General features: G+C 34.2%; 2 protein-coding genes across 5 annotated transcripts in view; both read right to left on the minus strand.

The window, feature by feature from the left end:
* Positions 1 to 43: 43 nt before the first annotated feature.
* LOC110449154 lies at positions 44 to 17,605 on the minus strand. Of its 4 annotated transcripts, XM_021495826.1 has the most exons (14): positions 17,432 to 17,605; positions 15,654 to 15,728; positions 13,627 to 13,700; positions 11,279 to 11,350; positions 10,427 to 10,543; positions 9,507 to 9,647; positions 9,057 to 9,182; positions 6,950 to 7,107; positions 6,151 to 6,265; positions 5,665 to 5,755; positions 4,547 to 4,732; positions 2,623 to 2,768; positions 2,067 to 2,181; positions 44 to 1,554 (listed from the first exon to the last, which is right to left on the minus strand). In XM_021495826.1, the coding sequence occupies exons 4-14, from the start codon at positions 11,309 to 11,311 to the stop codon at positions 1,445 to 1,447; spliced, it is 1,338 nt and encodes a 445-aa protein (XP_021351501.1). In that variant the 5' UTR covers positions 11,312 to 11,350; positions 13,627 to 13,700; positions 15,654 to 15,728; positions 17,432 to 17,605; the 3' UTR covers positions 44 to 1,444. The 4 variants fall into 4 exon arrangements, with proteins under 4 accessions (XP_021351501.1, XP_021351499.1, XP_021351500.1 ...); XM_021495824.1 differs by lacking the exon at positions 13,627 to 13,700; XM_021495825.1 differs by lacking the exons at positions 13,627 to 13,700; positions 17,432 to 17,605 and adding an exon at positions 16,563 to 16,583.
* A 704-nt stretch (positions 17,606 to 18,309) lies between these two features.
* The window catches only part of LOC110449155, an 8,926-nt gene continuing 8,143 nt past the window's right edge, over positions 18,310 to 19,092 (minus strand). Inside the window, exon 9 of the mRNA XM_021495828.1 lies at positions 18,310 to 18,633. Coding sequence (XP_021351503.1) covers positions 18,536 to 18,633 — 98 coding nt within the window. The 3' untranslated portion in view covers positions 18,310 to 18,535. The remainder of the gene's footprint in view (positions 18,634 to 19,092) is intronic.

The following is a 19,092-nucleotide window of genomic DNA, read 5'->3' on the forward strand; positions in this document are numbered from 1 at the left end:
ATTGATCTAGGTCATCAACGAAGACATGGAGGGTACGAATGTTTGTTAATAAAAGATTGAGATGAGTAATTTATGGCTGATGAGTTTGTTCGTTTTACAAGGGATATACTATACATACATTATATTATACATTTTATTATATTGGTAGTACATGTATATATATAGTATTCACCGTGTAGATAATACACATATGCATGTATTCCAAGTGGTAATACATTTATTATATTCTATAGATAAATATAGTCACGTAATTTATTGATGCACATGATACATACGTGGTGTATGCGTACATATACATACACGATTCTGCTATAAATACAAGTACATCTCCAGTTAGAATGCATCAATTGTGTAAATAATAATTTATACTAAAGTCAAGTTACACAATATGAATGACTTGACAGCATCAGGATGACATACACATGAGTCGGTTAGAATAATACATGTAAACATTGCCTGTAACTAGGGCATAAGTTTAATAAGAATATATTCAAAACAGTATACAGTATCCATGTATACTATTAGTTATATAGTCAGTTACTGACCCTCTACAGAACCATAGAGGGTCAGTAAGATTTATAGGGGGCGAGGGTGGAGCCCGAGCCTCCTATACATCTTACTGTATCGCAGTATCGCAGTATTCGATAATTTATCGCATCGAGGACCCTTTTTGCTTAAAATGATAGTGATGTAATGCATAACAAAACAATATGAATATTTAACAAATTTAATCAACTTTTATAAAGGAAAATAATATTAGTTATATAACAAAAACATAACAATCCTGATGTTTCTCCATGAGAAAATCCTTAAAACACTTCACACACGTCTTGTTGGCCTTTTGCGTTTGGGCAGACTGACTGTTTAGTCGCTTCTTGTCTATTTCTTCCGTTGTCGTCTGCCCAAATCTCTCCATGTTGTTGTTGTGCTGTTGTCTCTCAATGTCACCGAAACGCTTAGATAAGGGGACGGCACCCACGCTAAAACAAAAGACGGTCGCTTGCGACAGCGTCTTACTAATTTTGCCTGGCGTAGGGGAAGCAACTCCTATCATTTTACGATACAATGTATGATACAATGTGAGATGAATCAGTGGACGACGTGTACATGTATACATGTATATATTTTAACGAAACATGGCGACTTCTCACTGGACTACGGTGACCGCTAATCACATGTAGAGAACGAAGAATGAAGAATATCCGTCTTCAAAATTACGATGAATGTGGAGTAGTTTGACCAGTGGTATCCATTAATATGTAGAGGCAACCAAGTAGATCATGATGAGTCAAGTAGAGGTTAGGGTTACATTATTATACGAGAGATCGCCATTGTCCGTCCACTCGCTTCGGCCACCGGAAGTTTGTCTAATCATGTGATGTTTGTCCTTCAGAACGATCTGCTTGGCGTATCTTGAAGAATTTTACATCAGTGCATTGCCGTTTCACGTGAATATATCAAACTGCAGTTCTGGCGAGATTTGGTAGAAATGGTTTAAATCTGATTTTGGCTTTTTCATCGATAATCCATTTTTTCCACATCTTAAGTACACACCTAAAATATAACAACATTTTTAATCTTTTTATTATTTTGCCATGTTAAAGATATACTTTTGCATTAATTCGCAAGCAGAATAAATCTTAAATTGAAATAGATTACGATAATCAATTTCACATACATATTCAAATAAAATATATTGTGAATGAACATATTACGAAAACCAATCGTGAAATTGAATATTCACGAAACAAAATGATATAAAGCTGTCAGAGAGAGGAGGGACAAGATTTTAATAATTGAATAAATTGATATGAAGAAAACCCAATAGAATTATCATTTGCAAAAAAACACGAAAAACAAAATCAAAATCAAACGTCAATGCATCAGCTGACATGACGTCATGAGTTTTTGTTTATTAAACCAACCATACATGTAACAGATATATCTGTATTAAGTACGTATAAGGTATAATTGTATGCATCATCATTAACAAAATCATGTAAAATTAGATTAAAAATCTAAAAATATTTAAAAAGGTCCAGACACAAAGTCAATGGGTGACTTACCTTCATATACCAGTGACTCCAAAAGATATTTGTGGTTTTTCATCAGACGGACCTTGAAGAACCGACAGTCCGGTTTCCGTACCGTTGAGATATCACGAGAAAGAGAGGAACTCTCCTGTAAACATTTAATAGGAATCATATATAATTTATCATTAGTGTTGGTCGGGTGGCGCAGTGGAAAACGCACTCGCTTTTTACCAAGGCGGCCGGGGTTCGATTCCTCGATCGGACGTGAACAGACATGGGGTCACCTGCCCGAACACGTAGGTTTTCTCCGGGCACTCAGGTTTCCTCTCACATTAAGATCCCCCGTGCGCGAACATCCGGGCCAGCAAGAGTGATTAATATAAGTTGAAATCAATTGTTTCATAACTGTTGTATATATATTTATATAAAAATGTTACTTACTCCTATCGCGACTCTGTTCCCACCCTAAATAGTAAGAAATGTAATATGTTTATACCGACACAAATGTTACTTACTCCTATCCCAACTCTGTTCCCACCCTAAATAGTAAGAAATGTAATATGTTTATACCGACACAAATGTTACTTACTCCTATCCCGACTCGATTGCCACTCTGTACTGTGACAAATGTGTTGCTGTCTAAAGATCTGAAGGCGCAGAAGAAGACTGGTGGACACATTGAGTTACTGACCGTCCGAGCCTCCAGTCCATGAAAGGTCCACCATTGGAACTGAACTAAAGACAAATAGAAGATATGTAACATCTCATATACCTAGGAGCTATATATACTCTATTAACCACATCTTCAGAACACGAGAACCCGGAGTCAAAACAGAAGGGCAATAATACGAACTTGGAAACACGGAAACGGAACCAGGGTTTAGGTAAGGGTAAGTTTTTTGTCTAAGTGCAATTCGTAGCACAAAAAGAAATCAAAAGAAATCAACATCATATCAAGTAACATCAAAAACAAATCAAATTGCAACAAATTTGTATAAATACAGTATACACCTTGTTATACTGCCACCATTTTTCCAGAGAAAGGGTGACGTTATGAAAGAGTTTGGCGTTAATTGAGGGAAATGTGTTTGTGAATTCTTAAGAAAACGAGAATAAAAGACACTAAAATATGTAGGCGGTAATCTAACCAAAATCTACCGAGGTGCACCATATCAAGGTTTTAATGTAACACCAAAACCACATCACAATCAAATGGTTTTTTCATGGCAAAGATTGTTTATAGACTGTCATCATGAATCACTCAGTTGACGTATTTTGTGACACAAAGTCCCTTGATGGGTGCCACATGTAATGAAAAAAGTTCATTTTTGCGTAAAGTAATGGAACGTTTAATACGTTGGTTATTTTCTTAGAGGAAATGACAGATATTTTCTAAAAATGTTAAATTAAATTGGACCTTGAAAGTACATGCATGGTAGGCATGCAATCTATGAATGATTTTAACGTGGCAAATTATCTCCAAAATTCTTTCTCAAATTATTATGATTCGAGTAAGTTTTAAAATATCTCTCTAGAGATAAATATTGCAAAGTTAATATGAATGAGTTCACAATATAAATATAATTTATATGAATCTTCATTGGATTATAATTACTTAAATAGAACAGATAACGCGTGATGTGTTTTTAAATATTGAATATACAATATAACCTCGACTTAACGTCACAAGCTGAAATATCAGTATAACATCCATATATTTACAAACGATAAATATGCAATATGACCTATCTCTATTGATATTCGATGTTGACAGAGTAAAGCCTTTATTTAGCGTCAGCCATACTATTTATAGTAAGACAAATACCAACAGTTATATTAAAATATTAATATAATATTATTAAGTTCCATGTAGACACTTTTTTGATAGACACAAAGTATGATACTTAGCTAGGAACCACATACTACTGTAACAGGAAAGAAAATAGTGTGCTTTCACCGGGAATCGAACCCTCGATACCACCCTCTAACTCGAAGCTAGAAGGCGACCGTAATCCTATGTACAATTAAAACCTGGCACACTACTCCCCTCTTTTTAAATGTGTTCGCCCTCGAACACCACAACCAAGGTTCTAACTCCCTGTCACCACAGGGTGAGCCATGGACACCATTTGTAACAGGAAAGTGAATAGTGTGCTTCCACCAGGTATCAAACCCCAATCCCTAGGTTCCTAGTCGGACGCTCTACCACTGAGCTAAAGGGAAATTCCCTTTAGCTCGAAGCTAGAAGGCGACCGTAATCCAATGTACAATTATAACCTGCCACACTTCCATTGAGTTTGTTTTACTTTCTCCCGATATAAGACATATCCCCCCACCCCCCACCCCCACCCCCCACTTCTATAGATCGCTTTTAGTTTTAAGTGTTACTAGTAAACAATCAACCCCTCTCTATGACGTCAAAATATGTCAAGGAACATGGTGGTAGTATATGGAGTATTCCATGAACATGTTCACTTGCAGCATCCTTAGAGTAACAAAACAATATTACTTACATTTGACGTCACTTTTACCGGTGAAGGGGTTACTCGTGGTCAGTTGTTTATCCTGGACACTCAAGTGTTGGTCATTGTTCTTGATCCAACACACCTTGGAGCCTTTAAACTCCACACAAATAATTTTGGTGAACGTCAAATATGGGCAAGTGACGACATCGACGGTCATTCGTAGAATAGTATCTCCTTCAAAGGAAATGTAAACATGTATACTCTACCTGGTATAATATCGGATAATTATTGGTAAACATGTGTACTCTACCTTGTATAATATTGGATAATTCATGGTAACAATGTATATTCTACCTGTTATAATATCGGATAATTATTGGTAAACATGTATACTCTACCTGGTATAATATCGGATAATTATTGGTAAACATGTATACTCTACCTGGTATAATATTGGATAATTATTGGTAAACATGTATACTCTACCTTGTATAATATCGGATAATTCATGGTAACAATGTATACTCTACCTGTTATAATATAGGATAATTATTANGATTGGGGCCATAAGTAAATATATAAGATGACCAAGTGTTCCCTACATGCTCATTGGTTGCACCCTAATCACATTGTGGTGAGTGATTTGGTCGTTATGACGTCCCCTTTAATTGAAATATCACATAATTGTGTGCCAAATCTTACGTTCTTTCTGTTTGTCAATTATAAAAACAGCAGCAGCACATCATACGCAATAACTGCATACTTTAATTGCTAAATATCAGGTGATATGGGCATGGAATTTGTTTTGTTTTATGATACTTTTACGGGTTACTAACGAGTTGATTATATCTGGAATTACGTTGTAAAATATGCTATAATATACCTTTTGCATTACAAGAAGACGAATTAATCTAAACGACGCATTGGTTTTCAGCCAAGTGTGACATAGGAGGCAACTCTAATATTAATCAATTCGGAAATCAAATAATGACTAATAAACTCTCACCGGATGGATTTCCACTATTTAGAGGATGTCAAGCCTTCATTAAGAGATTACCTTCGGAAAGTCCATAAAAGGATTTACAACATTTTAACCAATGAAATATCGGAAATTATTCTTTAAAGAATGACTTGAATCCATTGAAAACGTAAATTAGTGTACTTACCACGTGTAGGAAATTCAAACTGTACGTTAATTTCAATATAACGGACTTCATTCTGTCCTCTGTCGTCCGTCTCAAAATTTCGACCAATCACCTAATCATACAAAAGTACCAGTTTGAATACGGTATACCGGGAAAATTTCGCCGCAGTTTAACTGTCGCCCTTTTCGCCCTCCGTAACGAGGGAGAATCTGTCACGACATTGAAAATAAATACACAACCTAATACACGTAGTAATAACAAGTAAAGGGCGAAATTAACCCTGAACGAAAACTGATTCTACCAGTGAAAGGCGAAAAATTGACTGGGCGAATAAATTTCACGTGAATAATCATTTATACATAGCAAGACACATGCAGGCCGAGAGTAAAACATGCATCATTGTTCTTGCGAAAAAAAGTAAAACATGCAGGCTCACTCAATGAAACATGCGCTAATCCTGAGAAATGTAGAATTGATTTTTACCGAAACATTTATAATATATCCTACCATTTTGAAGAATCCACTGTCTTCTCCATAGATATGTTGTAACACGGAGACCAATATGTGATGGTCGTATAGACGAACGTCCACGTTTTTGACCCCAACGATTGAGTCATCAGTCCTAAAAAAGACATAAGAAAGTTCATATGACGATCGGGATCAAAACCTGGACCCGTATTCGTGAACCGTTCTCATGTTTAAGCGTGGTTCTGTGTCCAAAGCAACTTTCCTGTTGCTCGCTAAAGTGATGTGACCAAATTAAAAAATAACTATAAAGTAAAAAAACGATATAAGGCTTCACGATTTTCTTAAAGCCTTCCAAATCACTGACGAAATCTTATTTTGAAAAAAAGAATGGTTTCATAAATACGGCAAAGTGCTCAGTGTGCGCCACCTTGTTGATGAAACAAGAAGACTAGTTTGATCCTATGATAAACATAAAAGAATCGCACGGTCACGTAACAGTAAAAATTGACAAGCTTTGAAGTCGGGCGTTTCTCCTTTGTAGTCTTTAAATGACAGGCATCATTCTAGCGATTGGTCAGGTTTTTTTTACCCGAGACCAATCAAACAGCTATTTTCGTGCCTTCAATTTTGCTATGACATGTTCCAAGGGTGCAGAGAGCGAAAGTGAACGTAACCCCTGTATATCGAGGATGCTGTAACGCATTTGCTTTCGCAATAAAAGCCGAATAACATAGGGATAGTCATGGGTTTGTAATTGGAGTCAGTAGGCCACACGAAATGTTATTATTATTCCTTTCTGAATCAGTTCAATACCATATTGGAAAGGTTGAATACTTACTGTAGACCCATGTGCTGCACGTGGCTGTTATCATTGTCGGTTACACAGATCGTGTGACCAGATAATCGTGATGACGTCAGAGAAAACCCAGCATTTTCTTTGTGTGATCTAGTTAGTTGAAACTCGATATGAGTTTGACGTTCTTTGAGGTCTTCATTCTAGAAAAACAGAATTCTTTTAAAATAAGACTGAAATTTATATTTTTCTGTTTAGTCCAACATTACGTTAATATTGGTAGATATTTTCTGTTAAGTCCTACATGACGTTAAATATTGGTAGATATTTTCTGTTAAGTCCTACATGACGTTAAATATTGGTAGATATTTTCTGTTCAGTCCTAGATGACGTTAGATATTGGTAGATATGTTCTGTTTAGTCCCACATGTTGTTAGATATTGGTAGATATTTTCTGTTTAATCCCACATGACGTTAGATATTGGTAGATATTATCTATTTAGTCCTACATGTTGTTAGATATTGGTAGATATTTTCTGTTTAGTCCTACATGTTGTTAGATATTGGTAAATATTTTCTGTTTAGTCCTGCATGTTGTTAGATATTGTTAGATATATCTATTTAGTCCTACATGATGTTAGATATTGGTAGATATTTTCTGTTTAGTCCTACACGACGGTCAATATTGGTAACAGGTATTTTAGATAACTGAAAGTTTTCATGCACAATTTCTAAACTACGTTAAAATAAATTCATACCATAATGTTTCTATTAACAGATGAAACAAGGCAAACTATTCTTATTAATCTTTTGTTTAGCAAGCTGATTCTAATTATAGTAGGAAGCATACTCTGAGACTGTAATATCTCCTACTTTTGATTCTTCAGATAATTCAAATTGAAAACAGATATTTGGGGCATTTCATTTATAGCCTTAGTGTTAATCGGAATGAAATGGTAAGTTTGTTTTTGAGCACAGAAAAGTTATTAAAAACTGATTTTACGAGCTTTCGAAAACGTCTGTTTCCTTTATCAAGCAAAAAGTTTAAATGACCGGTGCCTCGACTCTTAATCGCTGAAAATATGTCACTAAACTACAATGTGCCGAATCGGTCAAGTCAGCTGTCAGCAAATAAAGATATATTTTGTCCATATAGCACTCTAACAATGCAGCCAGCCAGAGGGACGGGTGATATATGTACACATACAATTTTACATTTTGTTTCATGTTATATGCATTTAAGCTTTATAACCCCCGAAGAACTACAATGATACAGCAGTACAATATATACTTAATGTAATATGATATGGAATCAATTAGATACTGCTACTTTATTCTACAATTGGTAATTACTTATTTACCTGTTATATACTTATTGAATGTGTGAATTTGGCTCTGGGCAGCTGAGATGTGTTTTTTTTTTCTTTTAGCTTATATGACGATATGAAGTAACTCCTTTCAATTTAATTAAAGAATTATCATATTATTTGCAGGAGTTGGTGTAACCCTACTTCCAAATAATATATCTAATTGCTGAAATTGGCTTTTGATCCTCAACAGTGTATGGCTAGTATGTTATATATATGGACTGTATGGCCTGTATCTGTTTGGAAAATAAATCCAATATCACCAAATATGTATACTCAACAGTTTACCTTATATGAATACCAGTAACGCATTGTCTAATCCTTGAAATTATTCACTAAAAATAATAGTCTTGTAAATATCTCAAATTAAATATCCCTAGTGAAAGGGTTACTATCTCAAGGGTATTGAACAAATCTGTTTAAATCAAGGAGTTATCCCAATCATCATATCCTTACCACCTGATGTCCCCTCAAGGAGAGGACTTAGGCAGGCTATGCCTGATGTCTGATCCTATTGACTATTGTTTAATTTGTCAATAAAATTTGTTAAAATTGAAATATATTAACACATTCCGCCCCTTAGTGGTATTAATATAGAATATAGTTAAGAAAACAGATTTTGCGCAAATGATGACACTTGGATAAAGAAGTTTCTTTAATTTCAGGTTTGATGTCTTGAATTAACAACACTACCTAAAGGGGCAAACACGGAAGCAGCAGATATATAGTCAGTATAGTTCTGTAAGTATACTTGGGGTATAATAAGCTATACAAAATGTCATTACCACATTCTCAGGCGATCCACATTCACAATCATTGATTTCATTTTCAGAAGTATCCTTGCTTGTATCGATGTGGCTATTACCAGAGTCACGTGCTACTGGGTGGTGTGTGGGACTGCTTGTATGATCCTACAAAACGACAATGGAATATCAAGGTCAATATCTGATATGCAGATTGTGTGATGTCTAAACAAGAAAAACGGAAATTTTTCAATTTCCGGACGTGTACCTCTCTATGCCATATGCATAAACACAACATGAGAAAGTACACATAATGAAATCGAAAAATTAAGACAATTGGCCAAAACATTTGTTTCTATTTTTGTGTGATTAAATATATCATGTAACAAAAATAAATATAATTTGAATTTGCAAAACGGCAAAGTTAGAGCCGCCGCGGTAAAGTTTCCACGTCCTGTATGTATGCCTAATGATATATAAAATGAACAGTACCTTGTCTTCGGTTGATACACTTTTACAATCATCCGATAGGGTGACAGAAGCGTCAGAGTTTGTGTCAGGGTTGTTATAGTCAGAGTCGACATGCGGCATCTCATGTTCCACTGGACCGCTTGTAGGCCTACGCGTCGTACCCTAGACAGAAAAAGACTATTATCACGAAAACTCGCAGGATTCTTAATATTATATAAATACTGCATTTATTTGTATATGACAGTGCCTAGGATCACCCCGAGGATATCACTGTCACCGGAGTCGAAACCGAAGATGACAGTGATATGTTGTGTAAACTATAAAAAACGGACAAACTGACACGGAATTTTTTTAAGACGTACAAGGAGTATAAAAACTAGGACCAGGTGTTCCGAAAGGGAAAGCGTCTTCTGCTTCATCTATGACACCCATCATACCAATATTGGCCATATCTACACAATGTAACGTTCCACAAGGTGAAACCCGGGCGAATGTAGTATTTATTTTATTATACTGAAAGTCAATATGGCAGCTGAAACGAACCGTACGCACATCTTTTTTGCGAGCGATTACTATTTTGCACTGTCACACATGGTATCACTCGTTGGTAGGGCGTTTGGAAGCAACCTTCCATTGACTCAATGTCAAAGCGAATGTAACAGTGTGAAATGAATAATTTGTCTCGACCAATCAGATTACAGGGTTTCGCTTGAGATATAATTATTTGAAATGTCAATTTCAGAAACTTAATGTTGTTGTGAGACAATAGAGAGACAATACATCACAATATCGGTATTAACAGCGCGTAAACACCAGACTTATATACACTGTTATCTAGGGCACAAATGGAACGAAATAAATTTTGCATTTATGACGTTTTATATCTTTAACGCACGACGAATATATGTGCGTAAAGGTTGACAATAATAAGGATTACATACCGTTGGCGTTAAGTCGGCCTCGTTCACAGACAACGTTGAGATCCTGCTTAGTACATTGTCCGAGCTGAAGTCAGGCTCTGGTGTAGGCGAATAGTTAGGCACAGCAAACCCGAAAAACTGAAGGAAAAGTGGTCTTTGTCAACGTCATTTACGCCGTTGTTGTACTTCTTTAATCATCTGACTACGGAATTATGCTTGCCAACAGTGCATTTCAAACTTTGATCAAATAGATTATAATTATATTTAAAGAATGTCAAAACCGAAACAAAACAAACATAGTGTAAAGGTAACTTATATTATCAAAAGGGCAAAGTACCATTCCATGTTTTATTTTTTCGACTCGTTCAGATATTTATTTTGATTTTATGACAATGTTGTTGCCTCCAGGGCAGCTGATTATATGACATTACTTGTGTTTGGTGAAACAGCTTTGGTATTTCTACTTTATTGTGTGAGGTAATTTCATGAAGTATAAAATTGCCACGTTAAATTTTAATGAGCGATAAATACTTTAAAATTAGAAAAAATAAAGGAATTGACTGGAACATATCATTTACCGCTAGGTTTATAATATAGAGATGACGTAAATAAGTTAAATGCAATGACGAAATACAGAAATAGAAGACACTTTAGGAAGAAAATCTATACCAAAATTAATGCAAAATGAAATAAAAGTCAAACTTTTTCGTTCTTATTCACTAATACAGATAGTGTTATCTTTACCTGGAAGCATTGTTGAATACATTCACATACCAATGTTTTTTGTGTGATTTATTTTCTTTAGGGTACATAATGCACTGTTTCTAGAATCAATAAACTCACACTGTTAATCACGATTATATAGAAACATACCTCATCGGAAAATATCTCGACATCTGCCATCATTGATGTTTCAGGATTCTATGTCGTTGAATCCAATCCTACCTGAAATACATGTATTAATAACTATTCTGGATAAAGTCATGAGAAAACAAGAGAATGCCGAAGTTAATACAAAATGTATTTAAACTCAAAATTGATGAAACCAGGGTATATTGTGTAAACTATAAAAAACGGAAAATTTTACAAGGACTGTTTGTTTAAGACGTACAAGGAGTATATAAACTAGGACTAGGTGTTCCGAAAGAGTAAGCGTCTTCTGCTTCATCTATGACACCCATCATACCAATCTTGGCCATATCTACACAATGTAACGTTCCACAAAGTGAAACCCGGACGATAAACTGTGTAAGCTTTGTAATCTTATATCATTTTAATTTGCCAAAGACCTTATATTATAAACCCTGAACTTCAACAGAGCGAGATTCAATACCTACATTTCCGTTAAAGATATTAATGTACTAGTAAGTAGTGAATATATTAGAAACTACAGGAAGATGTATATTAATATCAGCACATATCAGTGATTGTGACGAAATTTCCTACAGTGGTTTATATCAAGTTCCTAGACAAAACGTACATGTAATCGTATCCAAAACCTTATGAAGAATATCAGCAAATAACTAACAAAGCCTTTCTCACATTCAGTAGATTTGCATTCCGTATACAAACTTTTCAGGACGTCAAATGCTGGAGATGACCAACACTGGTTTTCAACAATTTCCTGTTGTTTTATACTATCACTTAACGACATGTTGGGGTCCTAAGATTAAGTAACTATTGCCTGAGAAAGTATTGCTCAAATGATATACACGTCAAAGTTGAAATCGATAAGGAAAATTGTAATTTTGATAAATTATTCATACTTAACGTTATCAGATTTTTTCTTTCAAATTTAATCACTCTTCCTGACGTTGACGTTATCTCCGTTACGATAATTATTATGCAGCGCTCCATTTAAATAGAAAACACGTTTTCTTAAGTACGTCCTATCAAAGAAAGTTGGGTACTCTAATATATGAACGAAATGTACAGGTGTTTTTATTGTAATTTACAATAAAAATGTCAGGAAGATTATATAGAATGAGACATACTACAATCCATCAGGTTTAAGTTTAGTTAAGATTAAACAGTTGTGTGTTCACTACGCTAACACAATAGTAAAATACATACAACTCCCAAAGGGGTTGTAATCAGGCTTAGATGATCTTATATCAATTCCTCTTCCAATTTCAGTAAATAAGGAAGTACCAACACTTCCTCGTGTTATCACCCTATTTAAAATGTTATCCATAAATAAACTTTAAAATGAATTTGTCTTGTCATGCGTGACAGTACGGGCTTATATGACCTCAATGATCATACATACCTTCTTATTGTTCATTTCTGGTTTATTTCCGTGTAGGAAACTATGTTTCTTTACTTGAAATGTCTTAACAACATATGTGCAATTTCATTGGAATATTGACATAATTGATATGTCACGCATATATTTAAAAGTAGGGCTCAGAAAATAATGCTATTGGATAAATATTAATACATCTCCAGCACATACGCAGGCATACACACATAGGGAGATATTAGTCAGGTGGTATAGGACTAGTAGTTAGCGCCTGATAAGGCAGCTCCTGTCAATTTCTCAATATTGTATTGATTAATGTATATGCTTATTCTATTCATTGTATTAAATTGTATATATATGTAGTGTAGCTCGCCTCAATTGAAAAACATTCTTAGATTAGTTTCATGATTCCATATGAAATTGAAACTCATGTAAGATCCTATATATATTACACGTATATATACATTTATGTGTATAGGAATGTCCTTTACGACTATTATCGAACAATGCACCGCTAAGGGAAACCCTATATGATACATATATAGTGCACCAAGAAAACCCGGATCAGTCCTTATCAAATGACCTTACAACTCAGTGGTTTTTACGAGATTATATTAAGTTATTGGGGGTACTTTAGGCTCTGTATAACGTTAACAATCTTGTTGTGACAAAACCACGTGAAACACCATAATAATTTCATACCATAATATCTATTTTAATCATCATATCATGACTTTGATGTTAACCTGTTCATTATTTACCATCTACATTATCATATATTCAAAAATGTATTCGATGATTTTAATCAAAAATCGATAAAGGACAGTTATCAAATATCTCATTTTCCAAATTTGCATTAATGATTTTGACAAGAGTTTGGCAAACATGGCCTTTGATTTCCATTTTTAACCAAAAATATAGTAACTTTCGTTTATCCGACTTGTTTAACATGTAAATCGAATGCAAAAAAAAGACTTACCTTGATATGAAAATGTCATGCGTTGTAGCTTATGTAAAACTAATCTGTTGACGGCGGACGTCGTCTTGCCTGTCCTATAATGTAAACTTTGAGTTAATGACTAATATATACTGGAGTGGTATTTCCTTAGGACGGAAAGACGGGAATACCTGAGTGTCATAATCTTCCCCATTTCTAACGCAAATAAAGAAGGACGGGATATTTCTCATAAACATGTACACCTACATGTTTTCAATGTATTAAATTACATATATATGTACTGTAAAGCGCTTTAGAGTGGCTTATGTTAGCTAGATAGGACGCTAAACCAAATGTTGTATATTTATTTATTCTATTTATAGGATTTTCCTTTTCTATGGCCGGTTGATGAAATGTATCGGTGTCGGAACTGTATTTTTCTGCACTTTCTGACGTTCGTTGATAAGGCGCTGTAATTATGGGTACTTGTTGTCAACGAAGCGAACAATTCCCGAATCTTTTTTCATAACATGTTCCTACACTAAATATTTCTATGTTGGTGGTTTGACTCCATTTCAACTTTTCCCGAGAATATGGAAAACGTTAAGTTGTTCCATGAACCTCATAAACAAAAAGTGTACGCATTTAGAAACGAAGAATTTAAAATCACAAATACATTTGCAATCTGTTGAAGACAACCACATACACGAGCATGTCTCAGTAAATGTTTCTTGTATGAACTAAACACCTTGATAGTTATGCTTATATGTCGCAAGTCTATCAATTGCACAGATTAATAAATCAGACAGAGAACTGTGTGCATTACCTGAACTTCATTTTAAGTTCATTTTTTATCAATCTTATGACATACGTCTCGTCCATACAGGACATAGGTGATATATGTCATCATACTTTAATGAATTTTACACAAGTGTGTTATTTCACTTACTATTATTCAGACGTTTCGCACAGGCTTTGACTTGGCGGTGCATTGCACGGAAACATTTGTCAAGGAGAGTGGTAACATCCCTTTTATAGATAGAATGTCATGCACACTTCATTTGCTAAATCTTATTTTGAAGATATATTTTTATCACATAATGTATTGTTATCCAGTTAATATACCCATGTCATATTTTTAGCATATTAACCCATGCAATATGACCTATCAGCCCTGTGATTGGTTGTAAGTTTCAATTGTTTCAATTGTGACGTCACGCCTAGGACAAGTATATGGCATCACAGATTTACGCACTGGAGTCAAAATGGCGGCTTTTTGATTTCAAGGTTGCATGAAAATTGTCGTTTTACACGAATTAATGCCACAAATTTTGATTATGTAATAATAAGGATCTTACGCTCGTTTTCATTTCATATGAAATTTATAAATCTAGTCACGAATTTTTCATTTTAGCTCGCCTCAATTTAAAAACATTCTTAGACTAGTTTCATAATCCCATATGAAATGGAAACTCATGTAAGATCCTATATATATTACACGTATATATATGTGTATAGGAATGTGCGCACTTTCTCCTTTACGACTATTATCTAACAATGGACCGCTAAGGGAAACCCTATATGATACATATATAGAGCACCAAGAAAACCCGGATCTGTCCTTATCAAATGACCTTACCACTCAGTGGTTTTTACGAGATTCTATTAACAGTTATGGGGGTATTTTGAGTCTATGTGTAACGTAAACAACCTTGTTGTGACAAAACCACGTGTAACACCATAATAATTTCATACCGTAAAAATGAACTTATATATATTTATATATATTTACCATAATATCTATTTTAATCATCATATCATGACTTTGATGTTAACCTGTTAATTTTTTACCGTATGCATTAACATAAATTCGAAAATGTATTCGATGATTTTAATCAAAAATCGATAAAGGACAGTTATCAAATATCTCATTTTCCAAATTTGCATTAATGATTTTGACAAGAGTTTGGCAAACATGGCCTTTGGTTTCCATCTTTAACAAAAAAGATAGTTACTTTCGTTTATCCGACTTGTTTAACATGTATATCGAAAGTAAAAAAACAACTTACCTTTGATAAGGAAGTGTCATGCGATGTAGCTTATATAAAACTTATCTGTTGACGGCGGTCGTCTTCTTGACTGTCCTATAATGTAAACGTTGATGTAATGGCTAATATATACTGAAGTGGTACTTCCTGTTGACGGAAAGACGGGAATACCTAAATGTCTTAATCTTCCGCATTTCTTATGCAAATAAAGAAGGACGGGGTATTTCTCATAAACATGTACACCTACATGTATTCAATGTATTAAATTACATGTATATGTACTGTAAAGCGCTTTAGAGTGGCTTATGTTAGCTAGATAGGGCGCTAAACCAAATGGTGTGTATTTATTTATTTTATTTATTGGATGGGTTTTTTTCTATGGTCGGTTGTTGAAATGGATCGGTGTGGGAACTGTGTTTTTCTGCACGTTCTAATGTTTGTTGATAAGGCCCTGTAATAATTGGTACTTGTTGTCAACGAATCGACAATTTCCCGAATCTTTTGTCATAATATGTTCCTACACTAAATATTTCTATGTTGGTGGTTTGATTCCTTTTCAACTTTTCCCGAGAATATGGAAAACGTTAACTTGTTCCATGAACCTCATAAACAAAAAGTGTACGCATTTAAAAACGAAGAATTTAAAATCACAAATACATATGCAATCTGTTGAAGACAACCACATACACGAGCATGTCTCAGTAAAGTTTCTTGTATGAACGAAACACCTTGATATTTAAGCTTATATTTCGCAATTCTATCTATTGCATCAGATTACTAAATCAGACAGAGAACTGTCTGCATTACCTGAACTTCATTTTATGTTCATTTTTTATCAATCTTATGACATACGACTCGTCCATACAGGACATAGGTGATATATGTCATCATACTTTAATGAATTTTACACAAGTGTGTTATTTCACTTACTATTATTCAGACGTTTCGCACAGGCTTTGACTTGGCGGTGCATTGTACGGTAACATTTGTCAAGGAGAGTGGTAACATCCCTATTACAGATAGAATGTCATGCACACTTTATTTGGTAAATCCTGGTTGGTTGTAAGTGTTAATTGTTTTATTTGTGACGTCACGTCTAGGACAAGTATATGGCATCACAGACTTACGCACTGGAGTCAAAATGGCGGTTTTTTACATTTCAAGGTTGTATGAAAATTGTCGTTTTACACAAATAAATGTCACATTTTTTTATTATGCGATAAAAAGGATCTTACACTCGTTGTCATTTCATGTGAAATTTATAAAACGTCAGGATTTTTAATATATATGTATTAGAATGTGCGCACTTTCTCCTTTACGACTATTATCGAACAATGCACCGCTAAGGCAAACCCTATATGATACATATATAGTGCACCAAGTAAACCCGAATCCGTCCTTATCAAATGACCTTACCACTCAGTGTTTTTTTACGAGATTCTATTAATAGTTATGGGGAGTACTTTTAGTCTATGTGTAACGTTAACAACCTTGTTGTGACAAAACCACGTGGAACACCATAGTCATTTCATACTGTAAAATTACCGTTTTATTTAAAGAACTTTAATATATCTTTATATATTTACCATAATATCTCTTTTAATAATCATATCATGACTATCGTGTTTACCTGTTCATTATTTACAATCTGGATTAACATATATTCGAAACATATTTTAAACAAAGATCGATAAAGGACAGTTATCAAATACCTCATTTTCAAAATTTGCATTAATGATTCAGCAACTTAATAAGAGATTGACATCTTCCACAAAAAATATTTGCTTTCGTTTACTCACCTTGATCAGAAAATGTCATTATATACATTAACTTGTTGACGGCGGAGGTCTTCTTGAATGGCCATTAACTTTTGATGTAATGGCTAATATATACTTTAGTGCTACTACCTGTTGACGGAAAGACGGGAATACCATGAGTTCCTTAATCTTCCGCATTTTTAATGCAAATAAAGAAGGACGAGATATTTTTCAATATCATTTATAATCATGTATTTATTGTTTAGGAAGTACACGCCTTTATCATGTTCCATTATAGATGTATTAGATGCCCTATCACTTGTAAATCTTTATTTGACACAGGTCGTTCATTCATTTGACGTAACAAGAATTGAATACCTTTACCAAGGTCAACCATATCATTGGCTGTTATATTACACCAAAATAATCATGTCTATTGTGTATTATTTTCCTTGTCAGGACAGCGAGCAATTTTAACAAAGAAATAATTGCATCAGAACCTTATGGATATTCATTAAAACTTCTGAATAGTTCCCTCCGTGACGTCAAAGACATTCCCTTAAAGGAAAGGTTTGTTTTATATCTTTTACATTATTGAAAGAAAACCTGTCATTTTGTAACGTTGGTTCCTAAAAAAATCAATCCAATTATCCATATGGTTCTTTTTTGACTGTGTACATATCACTTTCGGAATTCGATAAACGGACATAGTTTTTAATTACATTTCTCCAACTCCATAACGTGTGAAAACTTTGTTATAAAGAGGTGATGGCACTGAAAGAGACAGTCAGAAAAACACGCATAGAGACACAGAGAAAGACTATAACAGCTCTTAGCCCTTTAACATATTCAGAAGATGTGTTAATTTTGTAGACAATCATGTTGACGGAGAAAAAACAACACAACACAGACAATGCTAAAGTAATGATCAGTAATATATTATTCATAACACAAATGACAACAGGAATGACTTCAAAATTTAAACGGTAACAAAAGTGATGTTACAATATATTTTATAATACATTTTTGTTACGTTTTTATCTATGAATCTAGACAGCTGTCCCAAGTGTTGAACTTCTTCTATTAAAGCTCTTTGGTTAAAAGCTTAGAAGTAACTTATAGAAACTGATTAATTGTACGAGTCCTTTATAGAGAATAAATGTGAAAAGTTGAATAAAATGCTGAGTCCGTAGAATCTCTCAATTTCATCTTCTTCTTTTTGTTATCCCATGTGAGGCACATTCCTGTTTATAAATAAACAAATAGAATTATTCGATTTAAATACAACGTTATGTAGCACCTACTTCAAAATTTGAAATCGATGCCAAAAGCCAAACAAAGTTAACATTTACTTCACCATTTCGTCCATTCAGGACGACTCATTAGACGTTCTAAAGATCACATGAACAACAAGGTTACCGCGAGCGGTATATAATACGCCCGTCACTCATTGAATGAGCAGTTGTTTGTATGATTGAAATATATGAAGTATTTGTGAGTAATTGATATTAAAAGAGAAATCATTCAACATAACTGGTAGATCAATGAGTGCAATACAACATCATCGAACGCATGCATCGCATTAATGAAACCAAGGGGAATAACTCCAATAATTACGGTCGGATAATGGCGGTTATCGAACTTGTCCGAGGTTTCATGGTAATTAACCTTGTTGTGAAGTTTGAAGTTAATCCGTTAATAAT

Source organism: Mizuhopecten yessoensis, unplaced genomic scaffold (genome assembly GCF_002113885.1).
Source record: "Mizuhopecten yessoensis strain PY_sf001 unplaced genomic scaffold, ASM211388v2 scaffold4511, whole genome shotgun sequence".
NCBI lineage: Eukaryota > Metazoa > Mollusca > Bivalvia > Pectinida > Pectinidae > Mizuhopecten > Mizuhopecten yessoensis.

What these genes read in the sequence shown, in the direction of transcription:
- LOC110449154 (XM_021495824.1), bottom strand. Translation starts at nt 11,311, where the DNA reads ATGATGGCAGATGTCGAGATATTTTCCGATGAG. An exon ending in GTGGATCGCCTGAGAATGTG is followed by an intron (nt 7,108 to 9,056) that starts GTAATGACATTT and finishes CTGTTTTTCTAG; the next exon opens with AATGAAGACCTCAAAGAACG. An exon ending in GTGCAGCACATGGGTCTACA is followed by an intron (nt 6,266 to 6,949) that starts GTAAGTATTCAA and finishes TGTCTTTTTTAG; the next exon opens with GACTGATGACTCAATCGTTG.